Raw genomic sequence first — 23,041 nt, forward strand, 5'->3', positions numbered from 1 at the left:
ACAGCAAGGGAGAAACCCCCCAGGGACTCAAATCCAATCAGAACACCTGGGCAGCCCTTCACAAGGGGTTTGGGGTGGGACAGTGTAACTCTTTGTCTTCCTCGAGGCATGTGGCCACACTTGGTGACCCAGGAGAACCTTCCAGGCGGTTTTTGGGGGAGCTGCTGCTGTGATGTCACAGGAACGTTGCCGTGTCCTTGTGGTGTTCCCGTTGCTGTGGGGCACAGAGGCCTCAGTGTCAGAGCGGCTCTGGGCACCTGCTCATTGCCTGAGGATCCTCCTGCCCGAGGCATTCTCAGCAGCCAGCCCAGCCCCTGACGGGTGTCCTTCTGTCCTGGCAGGGGGACAGACAGTCTGCAGGTGTGTGCAGCACAGCCAAAATGATCCAGCAAGTGGTTGCTGCAGTTTGCACTCTGCACTCTGGGGCTTCTGATGGGTATTTTTTTAACCCACTGGGCCCCTAAGTCGAGGATTTCCCCAGGTGCACCATATGTGCCTTTGGCATTGCTGTGGGCTTTCTGTTCTTCCTTTGGAACAGAGGTGATTTTGAAAGAAAATTGCCATTAAGATGCCATTTATTTGGGAGAGCTCCTGCCAACAACTTCTTTAAAAAGGGGTTGTTTTTGGCCAGCAAGGTGTGCACAGTATTTGGAATGGAGCCTGGGGGGGTTCTGTTCCCCAGAGGAGAAGAGTCTGTGGCAGTAGAACCTGGCACTCATCCTTCTGTTTGCTGGCCCAGCCAAAAACTGGACACAGCCTTGTATTTTGTGCTGTTCTCTTGTTTGCTGTGTGATCCAAAAGGACTGTGGCTCCAGGAGGGAAGTTGTGAAAGCAAAATGCTCTCTTGGCATTGACTTGTTGTGTGGGATTTTCCAGTAGAGGCAGCTGTTTCTCCTGAAGGTCCCCTCACACATGGATACTGGGAAGCTCCTTCTTCAGTGAGCAGGAAAGGAACTTTTGGTGTTCAGAGATCCCAGTTGTTCCCTTTCAACACCATCATGAGCCCAGTAAGCTCCAGTATGATCCTTGTCACATGGCAGCACTCCCAGGATGGTCCCAGTTGCCTCTGGCTAGATCAACCCAGTCAGTCCCAGTATGATGCCATTGGCTCCCAGCGTGCTCCCAGTTGCTCCCAGTCACCCCCAGTATGGGGGATGATGTGCATGGTGTGTTCCCAGTCATTCTCAGATACTCCCAGCATGAGTCCAGTCACTCCCAGTATGATCCAAAATTTGATTGCTGGGAGGCTTCATGGAATCCTGGAGACCATTGTGACACTCTAGGGCCCCATGGAACCGTGGTGACACCAGGTTGGCTGGGAGTGTTGATGTGCTGCAGGGTAGGAGGGCTCTGCACAGGGAGCTGGACAGGCTGGATCCAGGGCCCAAACCCAACAAGGTGAGGTTTAACAAGTCCAAGTGCCAGGTCCTGCACTTTGGCCACAACAACCCCTGCAGTGCTCCAGGCTGGGGACAGAGTGGCTGGACAGCAGCCAGGCAGAAAGGGAGCTGGGGCACTGATGGACAGCGGGCTGGGCATGAGCCAGCAGTGTGCCCAGGTGGCCAAGGAGGCCAATGGCTCCTGGCCTGGATCAGGAACAGTGTGGCCAGCAGGAGCAGGGCAGGGATTCCTCCCCTCTACTCTGCACTGTTTGGGCAGCACCTCGAGTGCTGTGTCCAGTTCTGGGCCCCCAATTTAGGAAGGCCATGGAGGGGCTGGAGCGTGTCCAGAGAAGGGCAACAAGGCTGGTGAGGGGTCTGGAGCACAAGTCCTGTAAGTGATAGTAAAAGGTCTCAAAATGTTAGAAAATTCGGGGACTTAGAAAGGAAGTTAGGTTTGGAAAGGCCTTGTAAAAGTAGGCCCTGGGAAATGTTAGGCCTTGCACTTGCTAAAGATCAGGTCAAACTGCACCTGTGTAATCAGTAGATGTTCATGATACAATTGTTAGATGTGATTGGATATAATTATTGTTTAAAGAACATGAGGAACAATGTTAGGGGGCTGGGGGTATCACAAGAAATCCATGTTTAGGTAAAAACAATGCATACAATAGAACAATGTAAGTTTAGTAATTAATATGTGAGTTATATAATGATAGAGTATAAAACATGTTCAGTCCAAAACCAAGATGGGTCAGATTTGGGTCTGTGTACCCCTGACACCCAGATCTCTTAATAAAGCCCCTGCATATGATCATTTGCGATTATGTGTGTTCCTGAACACTAACCATTTAATCAGATTTTACTGGAATTTTGTGAGATATTTGTGGAATTTTATGGAATTTTTGTGGAATTTTGCAGGATATTGAGGGCATTTTGTGGGATGTTTCTGGAATTTGGTAGGATTTTGAAAATATTTAGGTTTTTTTTTAATTTTTCAGCAATTTCGTGAAATTTTGCTGAAATTTAATGGGATTTTGAGAAAATTTAAATAATTTTAAGGGATTTTTCTTGAATTTTCTGGGATTATCTTGAAATTTGAGGGATTTTTATTGAATTTTGTGGGATGTTGAGAAAATGTAAACATTTTTCTGGGATTTTTCTGGAATTTTGTGGGATTTTTTTGGAATGTTGTGGAATTCTCTGGACTTTTGTGGGATTTTGAAGAGACTTGAAAAATTTTGAGGGGTTTTTCTGGGATTTTGTGGAAATTTGTTGAGATTTTGTGAGATGTTTCTGGAATATTGTGGGATTTTGAGAAAATTTAAATAATTTTGTTAGATTTTACTTAGACTTTGAGGGGTTTTGAGGAGATATGAAGAATTTTGAGTTATTTTTTGAGGCTGTGTGGAAATTTGTGGAGATTTTGTGGGATGTTTTGGGAATTTTGAGGGATTTTTCCTGGACAATTTGTGGGATATTGAGGAGACTTGAAAAATTTTGAGGGATTTTTCTTAAATATGGGGAATTTGAGGAGATTTTGTGGGATTTTTCTGGAATTTGGTAGGGTTTTGAGAAGATTTAGGGCGTTTTGTGGGATTTTTTCACTATTTTGTGATGCTTTTCAAGAATTTTGTGGGATTTTGAGAAAATTTAAAGAATTTTATGGGATGTTTCAGGATTTTTTTGGGATATTGAGGAGACTTGAAGAATTTTGAGGAATTTTTCCTAGATTGTATGGAAATTGGAAAAGATTTTGTGGGATGTTTCTGGAATTTGGTAGGGTTTTGAGAAGATTTAGGGAATTTTGTGGGATGTTTCTGGAATTCTGTGGGATGTTTCTGGAATTTTATGGGATTTTTGTGGAATTTTGTGGGATTTTCATGGAATTTTGAAGGATTTTGAAGAGACATGAAGAATTTTGGGGGATTTTTCGTAGATTGTGTGGAAATTTGTAAAGATTTTGTGGGATGTTTCTGGAATTTGGTAGTGTTTTGAGAAGGTTTAGGGAATTTTGAGGGGTTTTTTCACAATTTCGTGATGCTTTTCTGGAATTTTGTGGGATTTTGAGAAATGTAAAGAATTTTGTGGGACGTTTCTGGAATTTTGTGTGTTTTTTTGGAATGTTGTGGAATATTCTGGAATTTGGTGAGAAATTGTGGAGACTTGAAGAATTTTCCAAAGATTTCCTTAGATTGTGTTTAAATTTCTAAAGATTTTGTGGGAAGTTTCTGGAATTTGGTAGGGTTTTGAGAAGATTTTTCTGGAATTTTGTGGGATGTTTGTGGAATTTGGTAGGGTTTTGAGAAGATTTAGAGAGTTTGTTAGGATGATTGTGGTATTTTGTGGTATTTTTCTGGAATTTTGAGGGATGATTCTGGAATTTTGAGGGATTTTGAGGAGACTTGAAGAATTTTGAAAGATTTTTCTTAGATTGTATGAAAATTGGAGGAGATTTTGTGGGATGTTTGTGGAATTTCGAGGGATGTTTGTGGAATTTTCTGGGATTTTGTGGGATTTTGAGAAGACTTTTGAAGAAGAATTTTGAAAGATTTTTCTTAGATTGTGTGGATATTTGTGGAGTTTTTGTGGGACGTTTCTGGAATTTGGTAGGGTTTTAAGAAGATTTAGGGAAATTTTTGGGATGTTTCTGGAATTTTGTGGGATTTTTGTGGAATTTTGTGGGATATTGAGGAGACTTGAAGAATTTAGAGGGATTTTTCTCAGATTTTGTAGAAATTTGTGGACATTTTGTGGGATGTTTCTGGATTTCGTAGGATTTGAGAAGTTTCAATAAATTCTGTGGGGTTTTTTTTAATTTTGAGGGATTTTGAGGACATAGGAACAATTTTGTGGGATTTTGGAGGTGCGCCTACAACTCCCGTGATGCTCCGCGGCACCTTTAAACCGTATTATACTGGCGCCTACAGCTCCCATCATCCCCCGCGGCCCAGAGATTCCCTGTTACAGCCCCCCGAGTGCCCGCTCGGACCCCAAAGGGTCCCCAGATTTCCCCCCCTTGACCCCCAAGTGTCCCCCTGACCCCGAATTGTCCCACAGAATCCCTAAATGCCCCTCCAAGTGCACACTCGATTCCCCTAAGTGTCCTCCAGACCCCCAAGTTCTCTCTAAATTCCCTCCCCAGACACAAAATTGCCCCAAATGTTCCCCAGAAAAGTCTCCATGGACCCCAAAGTGCCCCCTTTTACCCTGTCTGAGAATAATTTCAAAATTACGATTAACGGGCTAAAAATAGGAGTAATTAGCATAAAGAGGGAGAAATAGAGGTCAGTTAATTAATGAAGGCAATTGTGGTACTTAGAGCCAGAGAACAAGAATGTTTTTTGTTCCTGAAAAGGTATCAATTCTTTTATATAAATGCAAAAACAAGGTTATAAGAATACAGAATAATATTACTATAAAAAGTAAAATTTTATTTTTATAAATTAATTAGATTTTAATGATAAACAAAAATTGATAAATGTTCTCAGTGCTTTGGGATGTCAGTCCCAGGTGGGCGATGTCAGACATGCTGAGGCTCGGGGTGAGGAGCAGGTTGTCCAAACAGGGGCAGCCCACATGGGGCTCATTCTTCTCTGTGACCAGACCTCCTAAGGAGACATTCAGCATCAGGATTGTAAAGAGCAAATCGTGACCTCCTAATCAGTACACAAATATGTTTTACAGTTTGAACAGTAGAATGTTGTCACCGTAAGGGGCCTTCTTTGTTAATATAGCTCATGTTGTGTCATGTTTGGTAAATACCAATGTTGTTGTACCAGCCTTGTTAATGCCACCTGGCCTTGTCTATTGCCTCTGCTGCTCCCGGCACCCCCCATGGCACCGATGACAGCACCCAGTGTGTAGATGAGCCCAACTCCCATGGGGGTAGCACCCAGGGGAAGTGGGATTAACATCTAAAGACCCCTAGAATCAGCGAGCCAGGGCACAAACCAGACTCCAAACTACACTGAGGAGCAAGGGAGAACATTGAGCAGCTGACTGATGTTCCAGACCTTGTCACCATAACTAAATAACATTTGCTCTCCACAACTACCCAAGATTTACAGTAAACCAGAGTCCTTCTAGAGGCTCTCCTGAAGGCAGAATCCCCAGCTCTGCCCTGTGGCAATATTGAACATTTTTTCCTCTGGGTCATCCATTGGGAGCAGCAGTGGTTGAGCTCCCCCACCTAGAGCTGCCCTCAATAAAGGCATTAAAAAGGAGCTGCTCTCCTTGCCTGCTCTTTTCAGAAGGACTGACCCCGTGGCAGAGTGACCCACGCTGCAGCACTGTGAGGGGCTGTTCCCCATGGGATGGACTCAGCTTGGAGAAGTTCCTGGAGAAGTCTCCGGTGGGAGAGAGCCCAGGGTGCAGCAGGGGAACGACTCCTGTCCCTGAGCAGCGGGAAAAGCCCCGGGGGATGGAGTGACCATGGCCCCATTCCCTGTGTCCCTGCACTGCCGGGGGAGGAGGCGCAGCTGGGAGGAGGGAGGGGTGGGGGAAGATGGTTTTAAGGGTCTTCCTTTACTTCTCATGATCCTGCTCGGAGTTTTTGGAGTTTTCTGCCAGAAACCTCTCTCCTCCCCCACTCATCCACAGGGATTTGGGGCAGTTTTCCCTTTTTTGGGGGAAATCCGAGCGATGCACTGAGGCACCTAATTAGCGCCGGGAGAAGTGAGGCTCCAGGGCTTCCCGCTGAGCCGGAGCCACCGAACACCCAGGGCAGGGAAAGGCGAGCCGGGAGCTGCGGAGAACTTTGTTTGTGTTGGGAGCTCAATGGCAGCTCGGGCCGGGCCCGTTCCAGGCCTGTTCCTCATCTCCGCCCTTCCCCTCACACAGCCCGGGGGGCCCTGAGAGCGCGGGGCGGGGCTGTGCCGTGTGCAGAGCCCGCCGCTGGCTGCGATTGGCTGCTGCTGCCGTCACTCGTGATTCTGGCGCGCGCTGATTGGGCAGAGCGGGGACAAGCCCGGCCCCGCTGGCGCCCCCAGGGCGGCCGTGGGGCAGGAGAGCCGCCATTGCCGGAGCGTCTCTGCGGGCTCGGCAGCGGCGGCAGCGGCCGGAGCCCGGTGAGGCGGCGGCGGAGCTCGGAGGCGGCCCCAGCCATCGCAGGTGGGAGCCGCGCTCGGTTCTGCGGGGGCTCGGGGCTCGCTGCGGGCCCGGGAGGGGGCGGCAGGGGGCTGTGGCGGGTGGCTTGTGCCGTGGCCGGCCCGTGTTGGCCCTGGCGTGAGGGCGCTGCGGGAGCGGCTGCCCGCGGTCTCCTTCCCGCTGGGGCCTCGGCAGGAGCCGGTGCCGGAGCAGCGCTGGCTCGTCCCGGTTCGTGTCGGTAGCCCGGAGGTGGCTGCGCTGTGCCCGGGGCTGGGCGGGAAAATTCCCGGCGCCAGAGGTTTGTGTGGCCAAAGGAGCCCGAGGAGCGGTGTGAGAGTGACTTTATTGCTGCCCAAAGGGAGAGGCCGTGGGGCATTTGCCGTGCGCTCTCTCCAGCTGCTGGAGGACGCGGCCTCGTTTTTGTCCTGATTTTCCCGGCCGCGTGTCCCTGTCCCTTTCCCCACTGGCGGAGGTGCTTGGAAGGTTCAGACTTCCCCATCTGCCTCCTGCATGTCCCGGTTAATATGTACCCACCACTTTTGTAGAACATCCGATATTGATGGCTCTGTTAAGTCTTTGTTCTTCTGGAAGTTCAGGAATTTAGCGGGACTTTGTCAGAGCAGCGGTCCTTGCCAATTGGTAACATTTTCTGAAACTGAGGCTTTTTCCCATTGCTTCCTTATGTGCAAGTCCGTGGCCCTATCTGCAAGCAGATTCACTCATTGACTCTGTTTTTTCTTCCTGGTTGTTCTTTGATTTTGGGATTGCTCTCGGTGCCCTCATTCTCTGTCCTTTTGTAGCCGTTTGTGGCTCAGGAGGCCTGGCTGCCCCCTGCATCCCCTTGCTCAGCTGCTGAATGAGCTGCACTCAGCAAGGTGTGTGCATGGTGAAAAGATGAGAGTTGCTGTAGAACATAAGAGGAGAAACTGCATTTGTTTAACCCATGGTCTGCCAGGGAACCACAAAAAAGTTGCCCGTTCCCATCCTTTCCACATTTGGACCGGTACATTACATTTTTCTTATACCCTTTGTTATCTGTTTCTCCACTTTTCCTCTGTGATCTATTTGCCAACAGCAGTTTGAGTCATTTAACTTTCCACAAACTCTGCGTCCTTTTCCTGCTAAAGGATAATCTGACTCCATCCCATGGTGATATGTGTTCCTCATCTGAGTGGATTGGTTGGGAAGAAAGTCAGAAGCTTGAGCTGTCTGGTTGGGTATTATTTTGAAGACATCCGTAATGTAATTATGCCATGGAAATGATAAATGGTTTCTGTGGCTCCTGATATGAATTCATTAGGGTTCCCAGGGCCTGGTCCATGGTGTTGCAGGATTTGTTCTGGTGGCCGTTCATTTTTTCCCCATTTTTGGGTGCTCCCTCCAGCCAGGGCTGCATCAATTTTTGGCTTTTCTCTAATTAAATCAGCACATACTTGGATTCCAAACTGGTTTCCCTGAACTTGTGGTAGCAAAAAAACCCCAGTGCTCTAATTCACCCTGGATAACATAGAAAGTGAGAGCACAAGTTGAGGTGGGGAGTGGGATGATTCTCCCCCATTTTTTATAGTGAAGTTTTCACAACAATCTCCATTTGCCATTTTCCTTTTCAACTTAACCAATTTCTGCTGCAGAGTCAGATATCCTCACTATGGGCTCTGCCTTTAGCTGTGCAAATTCCATCTGTGCCCCCAGGCAGAGCTTGGGGTGAGGGGCAGAGGAATTCAGCCCAATTCCTCCCCCAGGCAGGAACACCCTGGTACATTGTCCAGGCTTTGCCCCTGGGGTGTTAATTTGCATTTCTAAAGCTCCTGTCCTGGCTACCTGGAATGAAGCTTCTCTTCCAGGGCAGCCACAATCTGGTTTTTTGGGGTTTTTTTAACAATTTTCTATTAACTGTTTACCTTTTAAAGGGCCTCTTTTCAAACTCTTCTACTTTTCAAAATGCAGCTTAAAGGTGAACATGGGAAAACCCATACCATAATTTTGTCATCACTAAGAGCCATGCACAAACATAAAAACAAAAATTAGAAAGCAATCAAATGTTTTATTTTTCTTCTCCTCTGACTAAAAACTGATTCTCACACCCCTGGCCCAAACAGAACTGACACTATAAAATAATTATTACAAAAAATTATTCTAATGGTGTAATCCATTCACTGAAACTGTGAAAAGCAAAAACTCTCCAAAACGTCTTTAGAAAAATAAGGCATTACTTGATTCTGAACAGAATCATTTCAACCACACACAGTCTGCATGTGCAGAGAAAATCATTCCATGACATGTGAGTTTTACTAGATGTTTCCTAAACTTTATACAGTCTGAACCCATAGAAATCCATTGGTTTAGTGTTCATTGTTTCCAAGTTGTGGAGTCCTTAGTGTTTGGTTTCCTGTTGCACCCGGATTTCTGTGTCTCTGATGTGAATTAGGTCTGCACTCCTGGATTTCCTGCTCAGCCTTTTCCAGACCAGGTGTCTCCAGCTGTGCCAGGGCAGTGTCTGGGGTAGATGTTGGTTGATGTTTGCTGCTGGGCCTTGATGTTTTCTTGATGGTTGTTGTCTTTGTGGGAATCTTTTGGGCTATTCCCAGTCTTTTGAGATGTTAAGCTCATCTCTGCTGAATGGTGGAACATCCCTTTAAAAAAACCTTTAAAATTCCTTTCCCCACGGCAAATGCAAACCAAGCCTGACTGGAGAAATCAAATAAAAAATAATTTTACACCTGGTCTATTTTCCAATACTCTAATCCCAGCCAGCCCAGAGTGTGAGTGTAATTGAGAGCCAGAGTGGAATTCTCACGGTGCCTTCCCCAGCAGCTGTGGCGAGGGCAGGCACAGAAAGCCCTGAAGCTCCAGCAGTGCCAGCCAGGATTGTCCCGCAGGGGCTGGAGATGCCAAAGGAGGGTGCCCAGGCCGAGGATTTCAGCAGAGGATCTGTGGGCAGGCCCAGGGGCTTCCCCCGCTGGGGAGCCCTGGCTGCTGCTGCCTTGCCTTCAGTGCAGGCTCAGGGGCGGCTCCCATCCTCCTGCTGCAGCCGGGAAATCCAAATCTGCGGGGCTGCAGAGCCCTTGAGCCGAGGCTGAGGGGTCCCCCCGTGTTCAGCTGTGCTGGGGCTGTTTCTGTGCTCAGGGACACTTGGAATGGGCCGTGCCACTTGGCCACCAGAGCTGCTTCTTTCCACTGCTTCGGCAGGACCCGATGTCCTGCTTGGGTGTGTCGCAGTAGAGATGGACAATGACACCTGTTTCTTCTTCCACCATAGCCAAAGCTTTATTGCACACAGCTTATATTTACATGGTTATCAGAAGGCTCTGTGCTTAATTCCAGTTGGTTGGGAACTCAGTTCACTGGTTGGTAATGGTGAGTGTACACGTCAGTCCACACTTTTCTCTCTAACAATGTTTCCATACTTTTTCTACTGATTCCCATGGGACAGATCCCTTGTTACTACAGGTGCACTTGTTTTTCTCCCCAAGAATAGTTTGTTATATTAACAAACTTTTCACTCTCAGGATGTTTTTGCATGGGAATTTGTCAGGCCAGCTGCTAGCTACACTAAGCCCACGTAACAAATCCTAAACCATGATTTTCCAAGTCCTTTCTTTTGTAAGGTTTTACCTTTATGTGACAGGGTGTTGTGGACAGCAAAGTCCAAAGGTGGGTGTGTCTCAAATCTCTCCCAGCCCGGGTCTGGATCTCTCTCAATTCAATGCAGGCATGGGTTTCTCCCCAGCCCCCTCTCCAGGCTGTTCACACAGGAGGCTGGGTTAAACCCTTCCCCTGTCCTCAATTCTAAATCCTCCTGTGCCACTGAACAAGTTTCATACTGCAGTCACCGAGCTCTGCTCATCCATTTAGGGGCTCTGTTGGGGTACGTGGGAGAAGGTGAGGAGGGGTCCCCGGGGGTCGTGTCTCCCCCCGGGAGCGCCTGTGACTCCCCCATGTCCCCCCCATGCCGGGCTCACCCCCTTTTGTCTCTGCCAGAGCTCCTGACCCAGCTCCTGCTGTGCCCTGGGAGGGGCTTTGGGGAGCCCCCCTGGGACCCCCTTGGATCCCCATTCCTGGGCCCTGGGACCCCCCCGCATCTCCTTGCCCAGCTCCGGGACCCCCTGCACCCCCTTCTCCTGCACCAACAGCGCCCTGCACCCCCTTTCCCGGGGATCCTCCCCTGGCAGCCCCTGGATCCCCCGGTTCCGTCAGCCCGGGGACCCCCGGAGCCCCATTCCCGGCCATCCCGGGGCACCGCACCCCCAGGCCTCCCTTTCCAGGGAAAGCCGAGCTGGGCACGGGGCTCTCCAGCCGCTCTGGGATTTCTGATCACCCAAAGGAGAGGGAGAGGGCAGCAGAGAGAGAGAAGGAGATTGGGAATCGGGGCTCGGGCTCCCAGCGCCCGCTCCTGCTCCGCCGGGGCTGGGGAGCCGCAGCCGCAGGAAAAATGGGATCTGCGGATCCCGGGGCTTCCCCCGCTTTGGGCCGAAGCCGGCGGGTTCCAGGCAGAGTTTGGGCGCAGGGCCCGGGAGTTCAGCCCAGTTTGTCCCGGGGGTCCCGCAGTGCGCGGCCGAGGAGGGTCCCGGGGGATCCCGGGAGGGGATCCAGGGGAATTCCCTGGAATTGCCGCGTCCCCTCCCCCCGCGCTCCCTTGGGCACTTTCGCTTCCGCCTTGGCCGCCCTGCGCCGCCGGGATCTGCCCGGCGACCGGTGACGTCACTGCAGCCTCGGGCTGCCACTGGCGGGCAGCAAAGAGCGGCACCAATGGCGGGGCCGGAGGCGGCTCTGGGGGCGGGGCCGCAGCGGAGCAGCGCGATGGCTCCAGCACTGGGGCCGGGGGTGCTCCCGGGGGGCGGCGAGAGGTGAGGGGGACCCCGGCACCGGGACTCTTTGATCGCCCATTCCGGAGCGCCGAGGGGCCCCTAAACCCCCATTCCTGGCCGCCGGCATCCCACCGAACCCCCATTCCCGGCCGTGGGTCCCACCCTGCACCCCCTTATCCGGCACCAGGAACGCCTGCACCCCTTTCCCGGCCATCCCGCCTCCCGCAGCCCCCAGAGCCCCCTTCTCCTTGACCCATTTAGCCTCCGGACCCCTATTCCTGCCTCTCCCAGCAGCCAGCCCCTCCTTTCCTCAGCACTCAGGACACCCGGGACCCCTATTCCCAGCCATCCCGGCTTTCCCTGCCCTGTCCTGGCAATGGGGGCAGCGGGGACCCTTGGAGCTCCCTTTCCTGGGTACAGGAACGCCCTGAACTCCAGCCATGCCACATCTAGCCAGCCCTAGCCTCCCCTCTTGTCACTCCTGGCATCCCCAAATGCCCTTCCCGGCTCTCCCCGTTCCCCCTTTCCTTCAGCCGTGACCCCCCCGATCCCAAATCTCCAAATGTCCCCCCAGTTCTCCTCTCCCTGCGTTCCCTGCACGCGGCGCTGTCGGAGCCCGGCCCGGGCTTCCCGCAGTCCATGTCCATGGGGTCCCTGGCTGGGATCCCCTTCCAGCGCCGCCGCAGCGAGCGGGGCCGGGCGGAGCCGAGCCGGGATCTTGGGATAGCCAGGGCTGGGATATTGGGATAGCCAGAGCTGAGATATTGGGATAGCCAGGGCTGGGATATTGGGATAGCCAGGGCTGGGATATTGGGATAGCCAGGGCTGGGATATTGGGATAGCCAGGGCTGGGATATTGGGATAGCCAGGGCCGGGATATTGGGATAGCCAGGGCTGGGATATTGGGATAGCCAGGGCCGGCACAAGGAGCGGCACCGGCACGGGGCCAGTGGGGAGCTGCAGATGCTGCAGCAGCGGCACAGCCAGAGCGGGGCTGAGCGGGGGGAGCCGGGGCTGGGGGATCTGTGGGGCTGCGATGGCAACTGTGGCACCGCCATGGGGATCCCTGAGATCCAGGCTGAGGGATTAACAAATTCCCTGGCTCACAGCTGCAGGGAATGTCTCCGGAAATATGTCAGATATGGGCGGGAGGTGCTGCAGTGTAAAGGTGGGGAGGGCAAAATTCCCATGGGAATATGGGAATGGGAATGTGGGATTTGGGAGGGCAAAATTTGGGAATGTGGGAATTCGCATGGAAATTGTATGGATGGATCTCAGACATCCCATTCCCGTGAGATCTCCATGGATGGATCCCACTGCTGTCCAATTCCCATGGGAATTCTGTAGACGGATCTCAGTGCCATGCCATTGCCATGGAATTCCATGGGCAGATCTCCCCATCCCACTGCCATGGGAGCTCCAATCCGGTTCCCCCCCAAACCCATCCTGGGGGTCGCCCTATTCTCTGCCCTCCCCACCCCCCACAAGACTCCTGGGAGTCCCCCCATGACCCACCCAGCCCCCCCAAACTCTTCCTGGTCCCGCTTCTTTCCCCCATAATGGGAATTCCTGGAAGTCCCCCCGTGTCCCCTCCCCCAGGACTTTGGGGGTCCCACCCGACCTGTCCGTGCACCCCCAGATTTCTTCCACAGCCCCCCTGTGATGGTGGAGGGTGGGGGCCGAGTGCTGGTGCCCCCCTGCCTGCAGCAGATCCAGCGGTGAGGGCAGTTCGGGGGGTCCCTCAGCATTTGGGGTCCCTGGGATTTGGGGTGACCCCCCGGGCCCCCCAGGATCTCCCTGAACACACTGACGCTGCCCGTGCGCAGTGAGAAGGTTCAAACCCGGCACGGGGTCCCCAGCACTGCCACCCGCATTGCCCAGGTACCCCCAAACCTGCCGAGAACCCCCAAAGCCCCCGGGACACCCCAACCTCCCCTGATCCCAAACACATCCCTGGATGCTCCAAAAACTCCCCAAAACCGCAAAACCCCATACAGACATTAAGGAGGTTTATACCTGGCATGGGGTCCCCATCTCCATCACCAGCAGGTTCCTCAAAACAACCTTGAGATCCCAAATTCCACTCCCGGGATCGCCCAAATTCCCTCATCAGGACCCCTGTAAACCCCCTTGGGAACTTCCAAAAAACCACCATGGCCCCAAAAACACCCAGAACTTCCGAAAACCCCCCAGGAAACGCTCACAAAGGTTTATACCCAGCATGGGGACCCCATCGCCTTCATCGGCATCACCCAGATACCCCCAAACCCCTCCCGGGACCCCCAACCCCTCCCGGGCTCCACTGCCGGAACCAACGGGAGCGGTGTTGCCCTTTTAAGAGGAGTTACAGTGGGACCCGACAACACCGGGGGCCCTTAAAGCGGCCATGGTAGAGAGAACCCCCAAAATTCATCCTGGGGGACAAAACATCCCCTACAGGGGCTTGGGGTGGGGACACCCCTAAAAATGTCACTTAAAGCCGTCATGATCCCCCCTCAAAAGGGGCTTGTGGGGCTGTGGCCGCACAAACACCCTAAAATGGGGAGGAAAAAACACCCCTGTAGTGGTGGGATCCCCCCGAAAAAACCTGAAAAAGAGAAAAACTCCTCTTGAGAGGGGCCTGAAGACCCTGAAAGGCCCTGGAAGAGGGACAAGATCCCCTCCTGTGCTGGATCCTCCCCGAGCCGGGAACTCTCCCGTTCCTGCACTCGGGGGAGCCCCGAACGACGGCGGCTCCTGGGCTGAGCCCCCCTCAGCCGGGGCTGCGGGGGGAACTGGGGGGGCTGGGACGGGGCTTGGGGCTCCTGGGGTGAACTGGGGGACCCTCAGTGCTCCCACCTCCCCCTGTTCCCCTGTCCCGCCCCGTTCCCATTGTTCCCCCAAAGCTCCGCTGCCCCCAGCTCGGTTTGGGGGGGACCCAGCCCTTTCCCATCGTGTCCCGGCCCGGCCCCGCTCACCCGAGGGCTCCGAACCACGCCCAGGGACAGAGGAGGGGCAGAGGAGGAGGAAGAGGAGGGACAGAGGAGGAGGAAGAGGAGGAGCAGGAGGAGGAAGAGCTGGAGCAGGCAGAGGAGGCTCCACCTGCGCTCCCCGCTCTCTGCATCTGCAGCTCCTTCGGGACCATCGCCCCCCATCCCGCAGGTGCCCGGGGAGGGGGAGCTCGCCCCAAATACCCCGGGGCTCCCTGGCTTTGGGGTTTTTGGGGGGGATGTTTGGGGATGGCAGGGCTCCAGAGCCGAGCCGCAGATGCCCCTCGGGGGCACCCCGGGGGTCCCCGGGAGGTTTTTGGGGGGTCCCGGTGGCGGTGGCGGCAGAGCCCCGGCAAAGGGGCCGGGGGGATGCGGGTCCGGCATGGCCGGGAAAGGGGTTCGGGGCTCCCGGTGCCGGCAGTGGCTGCTCCCAGCATTGCCCAGTTGCTCACCCCGTGTGACTCCAGTTTCCTCTGTGCCAAACGATAAGCCAAATCACTCTCAGTCATTCCCTATTAGGGTGCAATTTGTCTCCATTTTATCCCATTTTTATCCCATTTTTATCCCCTTTTTTATCCCATTTTTTCCCCATTTTTGCTCTATTTTTTCTAATTTTTATCCCATTTTTGTATAATTTTTCCCCATTTTTATCCTATTTTTTATTTTCCCCCAATTTTTTTTCTTTTTCCCTCAATTTCCCCCTTTTTTAGTCTCATTTTTCCTCGTTTTTTCCCAGTTTTTCTGATTTTTTCCTATTTTTCCTCCATTTTTACTCAAATTGTTCCCCATGTTTTCCTGTTTTTCCCATTTTTTTCCATTTTTAATCTATTATTTCCCCATTTTATGCTATTTTTGCTCCATTTTCTTCCAGTTTTTCCCCATATTTACTCCTATTTTCCCCATTTTCTTCCATTTTTCCTCCATTTTTGCCTCATTTTTACCAATTTTATTCCTATTTTTATCCCAGTTTTCCCCATTTTTCCCCCCCATTTTTATCCTGGTTTTATCTCCTTTTTCCACAATTTTATCCCAGTTTTCTTCCATTTCTTTCTCCCATTTTTCCCAGTTTTTCCTCCATTTCCATCCCATTTTCCTCAATTTTTTTCCTATTTTTATCCCATTTTTTCCCCCATTTTTTCCCTATTTTCCTCCATTTTTGCTCCATTTTTCCTCCCATTTTTCTCACGTTTCCTCCATATTTTTGTCGTTTTCTCCAACTTTTCCCCATTCTTCCTCCATTTCCATCCTATTTTTCCTCATTTCCCCCTATCTTCCCCATTTAATTATCCCAAAAATTGAAATTTGGGGGGAAAAATAGAAATTTTGGTGGGAAAAAAGGGTGCTTTGGGGGCAAAACTCCATGAATTTGAATCACAGCTTTCTCGTGATTTTTCCATGATTTTTCCGTGATTTCCCCATGATTTCCAGCCAGAAGGAGGCGTGGGATTCATCTGAACATTCTGGAAGCTGGAAGAGGACCGGGCCATCAACCTTCCCAAATATCTGGACCAGCTCATCTGCAATTCCACCTTTCCCACTCCCCAGATTCCCAGGTCTGGAAATTCTTCTACAACTTCCCAGGTAGGCAATTCCTAAAATTCCATGGAAAAATGGGATAGGGGGATTTCATCCTGTTTTTTTCCAGTTTTTTTCCATTTTTATTCCATTTTTTATTCCCATTTCTTCCTGCTTTTTTCTGATTTTTCCAGACTATTTTTCTATATCTTTAACTCACTTGTCCCAGATTTTTCCCATTTTTTCCCAATATATTTTCCAATTTTTCACTCTTTTTTCCCCCCATTTTTTCCTGCTTTTTTCCATTTTCTCCCCATTTTTATCTGTTTTCCCCCAGTTTTTTCCTAATTTTCCCCTCCTTTTTTTTTTCTGATTTTTTCTGATTTTTTCCCTCCTTTTTCTCCCAATTTTTCCCAATTTTTCCCAGTTTATCAAATTTTCCTGATTTTCTCCTGATTTTTCCATCTTCTTTTCCCAAAATTTTCTGTCTTTTTCCCAACTTTTTCTCAAATTTTTCCCTGATTTTTCTGTTTTTTCTCATTGTTTTCCCAATTTTTCCCTGCTTTTTCCCAATTTTTTTGCTGATTTTCCCCCAATTTTTTTCATTTTTTTTTTCCTGATTTTTTCCAGGTTTTATTCCTGTTTACTTTTCATGATTTTTCTCTCATTTTTCACAGTTTTTTCACATATTTTTCACATTTTTTTTCCTGATTTTTCCCTCTGATCTGTCCCAATTTTTCCCCATTTTTTCCAAATTTTTCCTAAATTTTGCCTGTTCATTTCCTAAATATTTCCTGGCTTTTTCCCAATTTTTTTCCCATTTTCCCAGGTTTTGTCCCCATTTCTTTTCCTCATTTTTCCCTTGATTTTTTTGTTTTTTCCCAATTTTTTCCACCATTTCTTTTCCTGATTCACCCACATTTTTTCCTGATTTTTCCCTGTTCTTTTCCTGTTTATTCCCCAACTGTTTCACAATTTTTCCCTGATTTTTCCCTGTATTTCCTAATTTTTTTACTGATCTTTCCTGATTTTTTTCCATGTTTCCTTTTTCTCTCTTTTCTCGATTTTACACAGTTTTTTCCCAGTTTTTTTCCTGATTTTTCCCTTTTCCTTTCCCAATTTTTTCTGGTTTTCCCCCATTTTTATCCTGATATTTTTCATTATTTTTTTCTGATTTTTTTTGAGATTTTTTTATCTTTTTCCTGATTTTCCCCCGACCTTTCTTTTTTTTCACATTTTTTTTCTGATTTTTTCCCAATACTTTTCCTGATTTTTTTGCAAGCTTTCTCAAACATTTCCTTGATTTTTCCACTTTTTTTCCGAATTTTTTCCTGATTTCTCCTGATTTTTCCCAGGATCTTTTCAGCTTTCTTTTCCTGATATTTTCCCTGATTTTTCCCAATTTTTCACATTTTTTTTTCATGCCTTTCCTGTTTTTTCCTGATTTTTCTCTCTTACTTTCCCAATTTTTTTCTAGGGTTTTTTTTTTCAATCTCTTCTCAAATTTCCCTGAGTTTTCCCTGATTTTTTCACAATTTTTCCTATTATTTTTAGATTTTATGCCTCTTTCTTTTATTGATTTTTCCAAGTTATTTCCCAATTTTTCTCCTGATTTTCTCAGGTTTTTTCCAATTATTCCTGATTTTTCCTTCTTTTCCTATTTTTCCTGAATTTTCCCCCCATTTTTTCTGATTTTTTCAAGATTTTTTCCACTTTCTTTTCCTGATTTTTTCCCCAATTTTTCCGATTTATTCCTTGAGTTTTCTCCTTTTTTTCCCAATTTTTTCCTGATTTTTCCTCCATTTTTTTTATTTCACCCTGATTTTTTTCACATTTTTTCCCCAATTTTCCAGTTTCCTTCATACTCCCAGTCTGATCTCAGATACTCCCAGTCTGATCCCAGTCACTCCCAGTCTAATCCCAGTCACTCCCAGGATGAGGCCAGTGGCCCCCAGTTGCTCCCTGGCAGTGCCAGTGTGACCCCAGTAGCCTCCAGTGTGATCCCTGGGACTCCCTGTCTCTCCCAGTATATCCCAGTCAGCCCCAGCACGCTCCCAGTCATTCCCAGCTCCTCCCAGTTGCTCTCAGCATGATCCCAGTTGTTCCCAGCCACTCCCAGTCAATCCCAGTATGATTCCTGTCACCCTCAGTGGGATCCCAGTCTCAGCCAGCAGGGACCCAGCTGCTCCCACTGTGATCCCAGTATGATCCCAGTTGAGTGTGATCCCAGAATAGTTGTAATTGTTCCCAGTTCCTACCAGTATGATCCCAGTTGTCCCTGGAATAGTCCCAGTCCATCTCAGCATGGTCCCACTTACTCCCAGTTTCTCCCACTGTGGTTCCAGCTGTTCCCAGTATGGTCACAGTCACTCCCAGTATATCCCAGCTGCCCTCAGCATGCTTGTGCTCATTCCCAGTCATTCCCAGTTACCCCAGTAAGGTTCCAGTTACCCCAGTCCAAACCAGTCCCTGCCAGTGCTGCCACTCCTGGGATCCCCCAGCGCTCTCTGTGTTCCCCCCTCCCACATCTCCCCAGAGGAGCCCCAAGGGCTGGCAGTCCCCAGCCAGGGTCCCCAGCCAGCCCCAGGTTGGATCTGCAGCCCCCAATTTTCCCAGTTTCCCTCTCCTTTTCCCCGGGCCGGGTTCCCCCTGTCCCCAGTGGGTGGGAGCAGCGGAGAGCCCCGCGCTGCCCATCCCGACCTGTCCCGGCTCCATCCCCGCTCCTGCCGTGGGCTGTGAGGGGTTTGGGAACGGGGCACCGAGGGTGTCACTGCTCCTGGGGGAGGAGGAGGAGGGATGGAAGAGGAGGAATGAAGGAGAGAAAGGATGGAAGTAGGAGAAGAAGATGGAGTTAGGGAGGAGGAGCAGGAGGAAGAGGAGGGACAAATGAAGATCAGGGAAAGTAGAAGGAACCACGAGGTGGAGCATTACCCAAATTCACAGCCCCTCACCCATGGGATCATCACCCCCCCTCCATCCTATAGGTGCCCAGGGAGGGGGAGCTTGGCCCAGATATCCTGGGGGGTTCCTGGGGTGTTTTTTTTGGGGGGATGTTTGGAGAATGAAGAACTCCAAAGCTGAGCAGAAAATGCCCCCTGGGGGAACACTGGGGGTCCCACAATCCATAAGTGGGGAGATGGAAACAGGGGGAGCTTTTCGGATTCCTGGCACTCCCAGCAGGCTGGGGAGGGCAGGGACTGAGCAGACAGGGGAACCCCCAGTACAAGCGTGACCCCCGGCAGCTGGGACAGGGGGGAACCTCTGAACACCAAATGGGAGAGACCAGAGATGGGGAACTCCTGGGAAACATTTTCAGGGCTGAATCTTGGTGTTTGGGAGGTTTTTATAGACTCCAGAGGCTTGATGACTTCTAGAGATGAACTTGCACAGGGGGAGCCCCCTAACCCAATGTGCCCATGAACTGTATTTTTCCCCAAACCAGGATTTCCCATTCCCAAACCTTGGCTGGATGGAGAAGGAGGCTGCGAGGAAGATGTCCCAGGACACCCAGGCAGGTGAGGAGGAAGTCAGTGCCCCTTTCCCCCTCTCTCCTGCTCCATCTCCCAGCCCAGCCTGGCCCCCGGCTGCAGGACAACCCCGCTGCCGACGCCGTCCTGCCGGGGACGCACTGGGGGGATCTCCTTCCCCTTCCCTCTGGCACGGAGGCAAATCCCATCCTCTCCTTGTCCTTCCTCCCCCAGACAAGGAGCTGAGGATGGAGACCAGGGAGGACAAATCCCCACAGCAGAACCTCATGGACAAGGCTGATTTGAGCAGCTCCACAGTGCAGGAATCCAATGGGGAGCAAAAGCTTCAGAGGTCCCGCAGGAGGAGGGGCTCCAAACCCATCCCAGGGTGCTCTGAGGAGGAAAGACCCACCCTGTGCCGGGAAGGCAGCCGGAGGTCCAGCCGGGGCTCTGAGCTGGTGGTCCATGAGCAGCTTCAGGATGAGGAGAAGCCCTACAAGTGCTTGGAGTGTGGGAAGAGCTTCAGCCAGAGGAAAACCCTGATCTGCCACCAGATGATCCACACTGGGGAATGGCCCTACAAGTGTGGGCAATGTGGGAAGGGCGTCAGCTGCAACTCCCAACTCATCCATCACCAGCGCATCCACACTGGGGAGAGGCCCTATGAGTGTCCTGAGTGTGGGAAGAGGTTTCAGAGGAGCTCCACTCTCCTTGTACACCAGCGGATTCACACGGATGAGAGGCCCTTCCGCTGCCCTGACTGTGAGGAGGGCTTCAAGCACAACTCCAACCTCATCACCCATCGGCGCATCCACACTGGGGAGAGGCCCTACGAGTGTCCCGAGTGTGGGAAGAGCTTCAGCCACAGCAACAGCCTGATCCTCCACCAGAGGATCCACACTGGGGAATGTCCCTATGAGTGTGGGGAATGTGGGATGGCCTACAGCCGGAGGTCCCAGCTGACCATCCACCAGATGATCCACACTGGGGAGAGGCCCTACGAGTGCTCCGAGTGTGGGAAGAGGTTTCAGAGCAGCTCCAATCTCCTCGTGCACCAGCGGATTCACACAGATGAGAGGCCCTTCCGCTGCCCTGACTGTGGGGAGGGCTTCAAGCACAAATCCAACCTCATCAACCACCGGCGCATCCACACTGGGGAGAGGCCCTACGAGTGTCCCCAGTGTGGGAAGAGCTTCTCCAGGAGCTCTGCCTTGACCCAACACCAACAGAGGCACCGGTAAGGGAAGCCCTGTGAGTGCCCCAAGTGCAAGAAGAGATTCGTGCGCTTCCCTGGCTCCATCCCCCATCAGAGGACCCACGTTGGGCAGAGCCCTGATGACCCACGTTCCCAGTGATCTGTGTTGGGAACACACTGGGCTGGTGGCCATTTTATTTTGGTTCTATCTTTTGATTCATTTTCATCCCTTTAAAACAGACAAAACTGGGGTAAAAGTCTGCAAATTCATCAAAGGCATCTAAAGCCTCACTTTCTACTAGTGCTTTGAGGGAATCTGGGATTAAAAGAGATACTTGGGAGGACTTGGGGATTGTGGTGCTATCTGTTGTAGTTTTCTTCATTTCTTGTCACTCAAAGAGATGAGAGGGTTCAATTTGTCACCTCAAAACCACTCAATGCCACTGAATTCTACTCATTCCCACCCAGAATTCCTGGATTCTACAGCCCCTCAGGGTGTGTTGCCTTAAGTTTTAGCTTTCATCTTTCATATTCTGCACTGCCTGGGTTTACAGTTTGGAACTTCCTATTAAGTGTTAGTGAGCTCTCTTCACAGAGTAGGTAGACAAAACAATTCCTTTTCTAGCTTGATACTGAGGACAGTCGTTAGAAGTTTCAGGCCCAGAAGCATGAACAAGTGTGGACTGAAGAGAGAAAACAAGAAGGATGGGACTTCATCATCTGAAGCTGTAATTGGACAGTGAACAGATTGCAATATCCAGATGGACCTAAACTTCTAAAAATGTGAGACTTGTCCATTTTTCTGACCATTTTTGGTCCATCTTGGGTGTGGGCCTGGCTCTTGTACTGCCCAAGGTGTATTTAAATTCTTTTAATAAACTTCATTCTTAACTCTGTCTTGCCTCTGTTCTAGGTCAGCCTTCTGAAGGCATCAGGTGGAATGGGGTTGGAAGGGGACTGGGTGAAGTGGGATGCAGATCAGGAGGGGTGAGATGGGCATTGGGTGGGGCAGGATGGGTGGGATGGAGTTTGGGAGGTGTGAAATGGTGGAAATAGGACTTGGGAAGGGGGTCTTGATGTCCAGCAGGGATGGGATGGGTTGGGGTTGGGATTGGGGAGGTGGGGTGGGGTCTGCAATGAGACAGCCAAAGTTTGGGGATGATGAATGGAGGGGAAACCCGTTAGTGAGTTTTGGATATTTGGATGTTCCCAACGAGATTTTAAGGTATCTCACATTTCTCGGGAGGTTTTGGGGCACTCCCCAGCTCTTGGGGTGTTCCTGAGAGCAGCTCCATGGAGCCCCATTGCCAGGGCTGGTTGCCATGGGCTCAAGCTCAGAGCTGTAGCCAGAGTGCGTTGCCTCAGCGCTGGAGAGCAGAGAAATGATGAATGGCCCCAGACATCTCCAGGGTGTGTTTGGGGGCAGAGCAAGTTCTGCCTGTGTGATGCGGTCACTGCCCCAGCCCAGCCACTGCAGCCTCTGCTCCAGCCCCAAAGTGGCTGCCAAGCCCCTGGCACCCCAAAAACCCCAGCTGGGAGAGGGAGCAGAGCAGGTGAGGCTGTGACACGGGTGTGACACTGACATGTGCCACAGCCCTGGAGCTCACAGCAGCTGAGATGGCGCTGGATCCAAGGCTGACTGTGGATCTCTGTCCCTCTCTTTTCTCCTGACTTCCAGTTTTCAAAATCTGGATAGCTTGAAGTTGGATGGGTTGGACGAGTTGGCTCAGTCTGTGCTTAGTGAAGTGATTTCCTCTAATTGCATGCAGCTTTATGATTTTCCGAGTACCTCATTCTCTAAAGTTTGCAGCTGAAAGTTTGTTCCCATCCTCCTGAGAAGTTTGTTGTTTTCTCCCATGCACTGCCCGAGGGGATCGAGGTACCTCAGGTCCCTTTCCAGCAGGGCCCGAGCGAGCTTGGGGCACAGCACAGGAACTGCAATGCTGAGCCAGCCCTGGCTGGGTTGGAGGAAGCAGAAAGGCCAAGCCCTGAGCCCAGGCCTGGCCCAGCAGGGCCTGTCCCTCACGGGTGGCTCGGGGCTCTTTGTGGGGCAGTGGGATGTGAGGGGCAGCAAGGACAAATGCCATCAACCTGCGAGCCCTGCCAGCCTCCTCAGGGAGGGCCGAGGGAGGAGCAAAGACCTTCCTGGGGCTGTGCCCTGGGCCAGGAGGGATTGTGCCAGTGGAGCTGACCCTAAATTTCTTCTCCCAGGCAGCTTTAGGACATGGAACATGGAGAAGCCAGAGCCAACTCTCAGCTTTCCACAGTCCTCCAGTAGAATCCTGTGTGGGGAGCAGCCTGGGAGCAGGGTTTGTGTGTCAGGGGAGGGGAATTCAGAGCCCTTTTCTCCCCCATGGCCTGAGGGTCTGCATTTTCAATGGCCCTGCAGCTGCCAAAGGGGCCTTTTTCACCCAGCTGAGAACAGTTCTGCTGATAGCCTGTCCTAAACCTGATTTTCCTGCAAATTTGCCTATGAAGCCTAATTTTTTGTAGCCCCAGGTCTTGTGTGCATGCAGGTGTCTCAACTGAAGGGTGGAACAGCTCTGCTAGGTATGAGTTCTCTTTCTCCTGGTGGTTTTTTTGTTGGTTTTTTTTTTTAAATTAACTCCCCCTCTGAGCT

General features: G+C 50.9%; 2 protein-coding genes across 2 annotated transcripts in view; one reads left to right on the plus strand and one right to left on the minus strand.

Annotated features, from left to right (window-relative positions):
- The window catches only part of LOC147646411 (uncharacterized), a 584,263-nt gene that overhangs the window by 232,572 nt on the left and 328,650 nt on the right, over positions 1-23,041 (minus strand). The gene's annotated exons all lie outside the window — the stretch shown is intronic.
- Positions 6,376-21,317, plus strand: LOC147646419 (uncharacterized). The gene is made up of 5 exons (XM_086873496.1): positions 6,376-6,491; positions 14,279-14,416; positions 15,673-15,797; positions 19,202-19,274; positions 19,461-21,317. Exons 4-5 carry the CDS (start codon positions 19,229-19,231, stop codon positions 20,465-20,467), a joined length of 1,053 nt encoding a protein of 350 aa, XP_086729622.1. The 5' UTR covers positions 6,376-6,491; positions 14,279-14,416; positions 15,673-15,797; positions 19,202-19,228; the 3' UTR covers positions 20,468-21,317.

This window comes from Cyanistes caeruleus, unplaced genomic scaffold, assembly GCF_971803275.1.
Source record: "Cyanistes caeruleus unplaced genomic scaffold, bCyaCae1.hap1.1 HAP1_SCAFFOLD_99, whole genome shotgun sequence".
In the NCBI taxonomy this organism is placed as follows: Eukaryota; Metazoa; Chordata; class Aves; order Passeriformes; family Paridae; genus Cyanistes; species Cyanistes caeruleus.

Excerpts from the sequence above, each read along its gene's own strand:
- LOC147646419 (XM_086873496.1), top strand. The coding sequence starts at position 19,229 with ATGGAGAAGGAGGCTGCGAGGAAGATGTCCCAGGACACCCAGGCAG. Across the intron at positions 19,275-19,460 it reads GTCCCAGGACACCCAGGCAG|ACAAGGAGCTGAGGATGGAG; the intron begins GTGAGGAGGAAG and ends TTCCTCCCCCAG.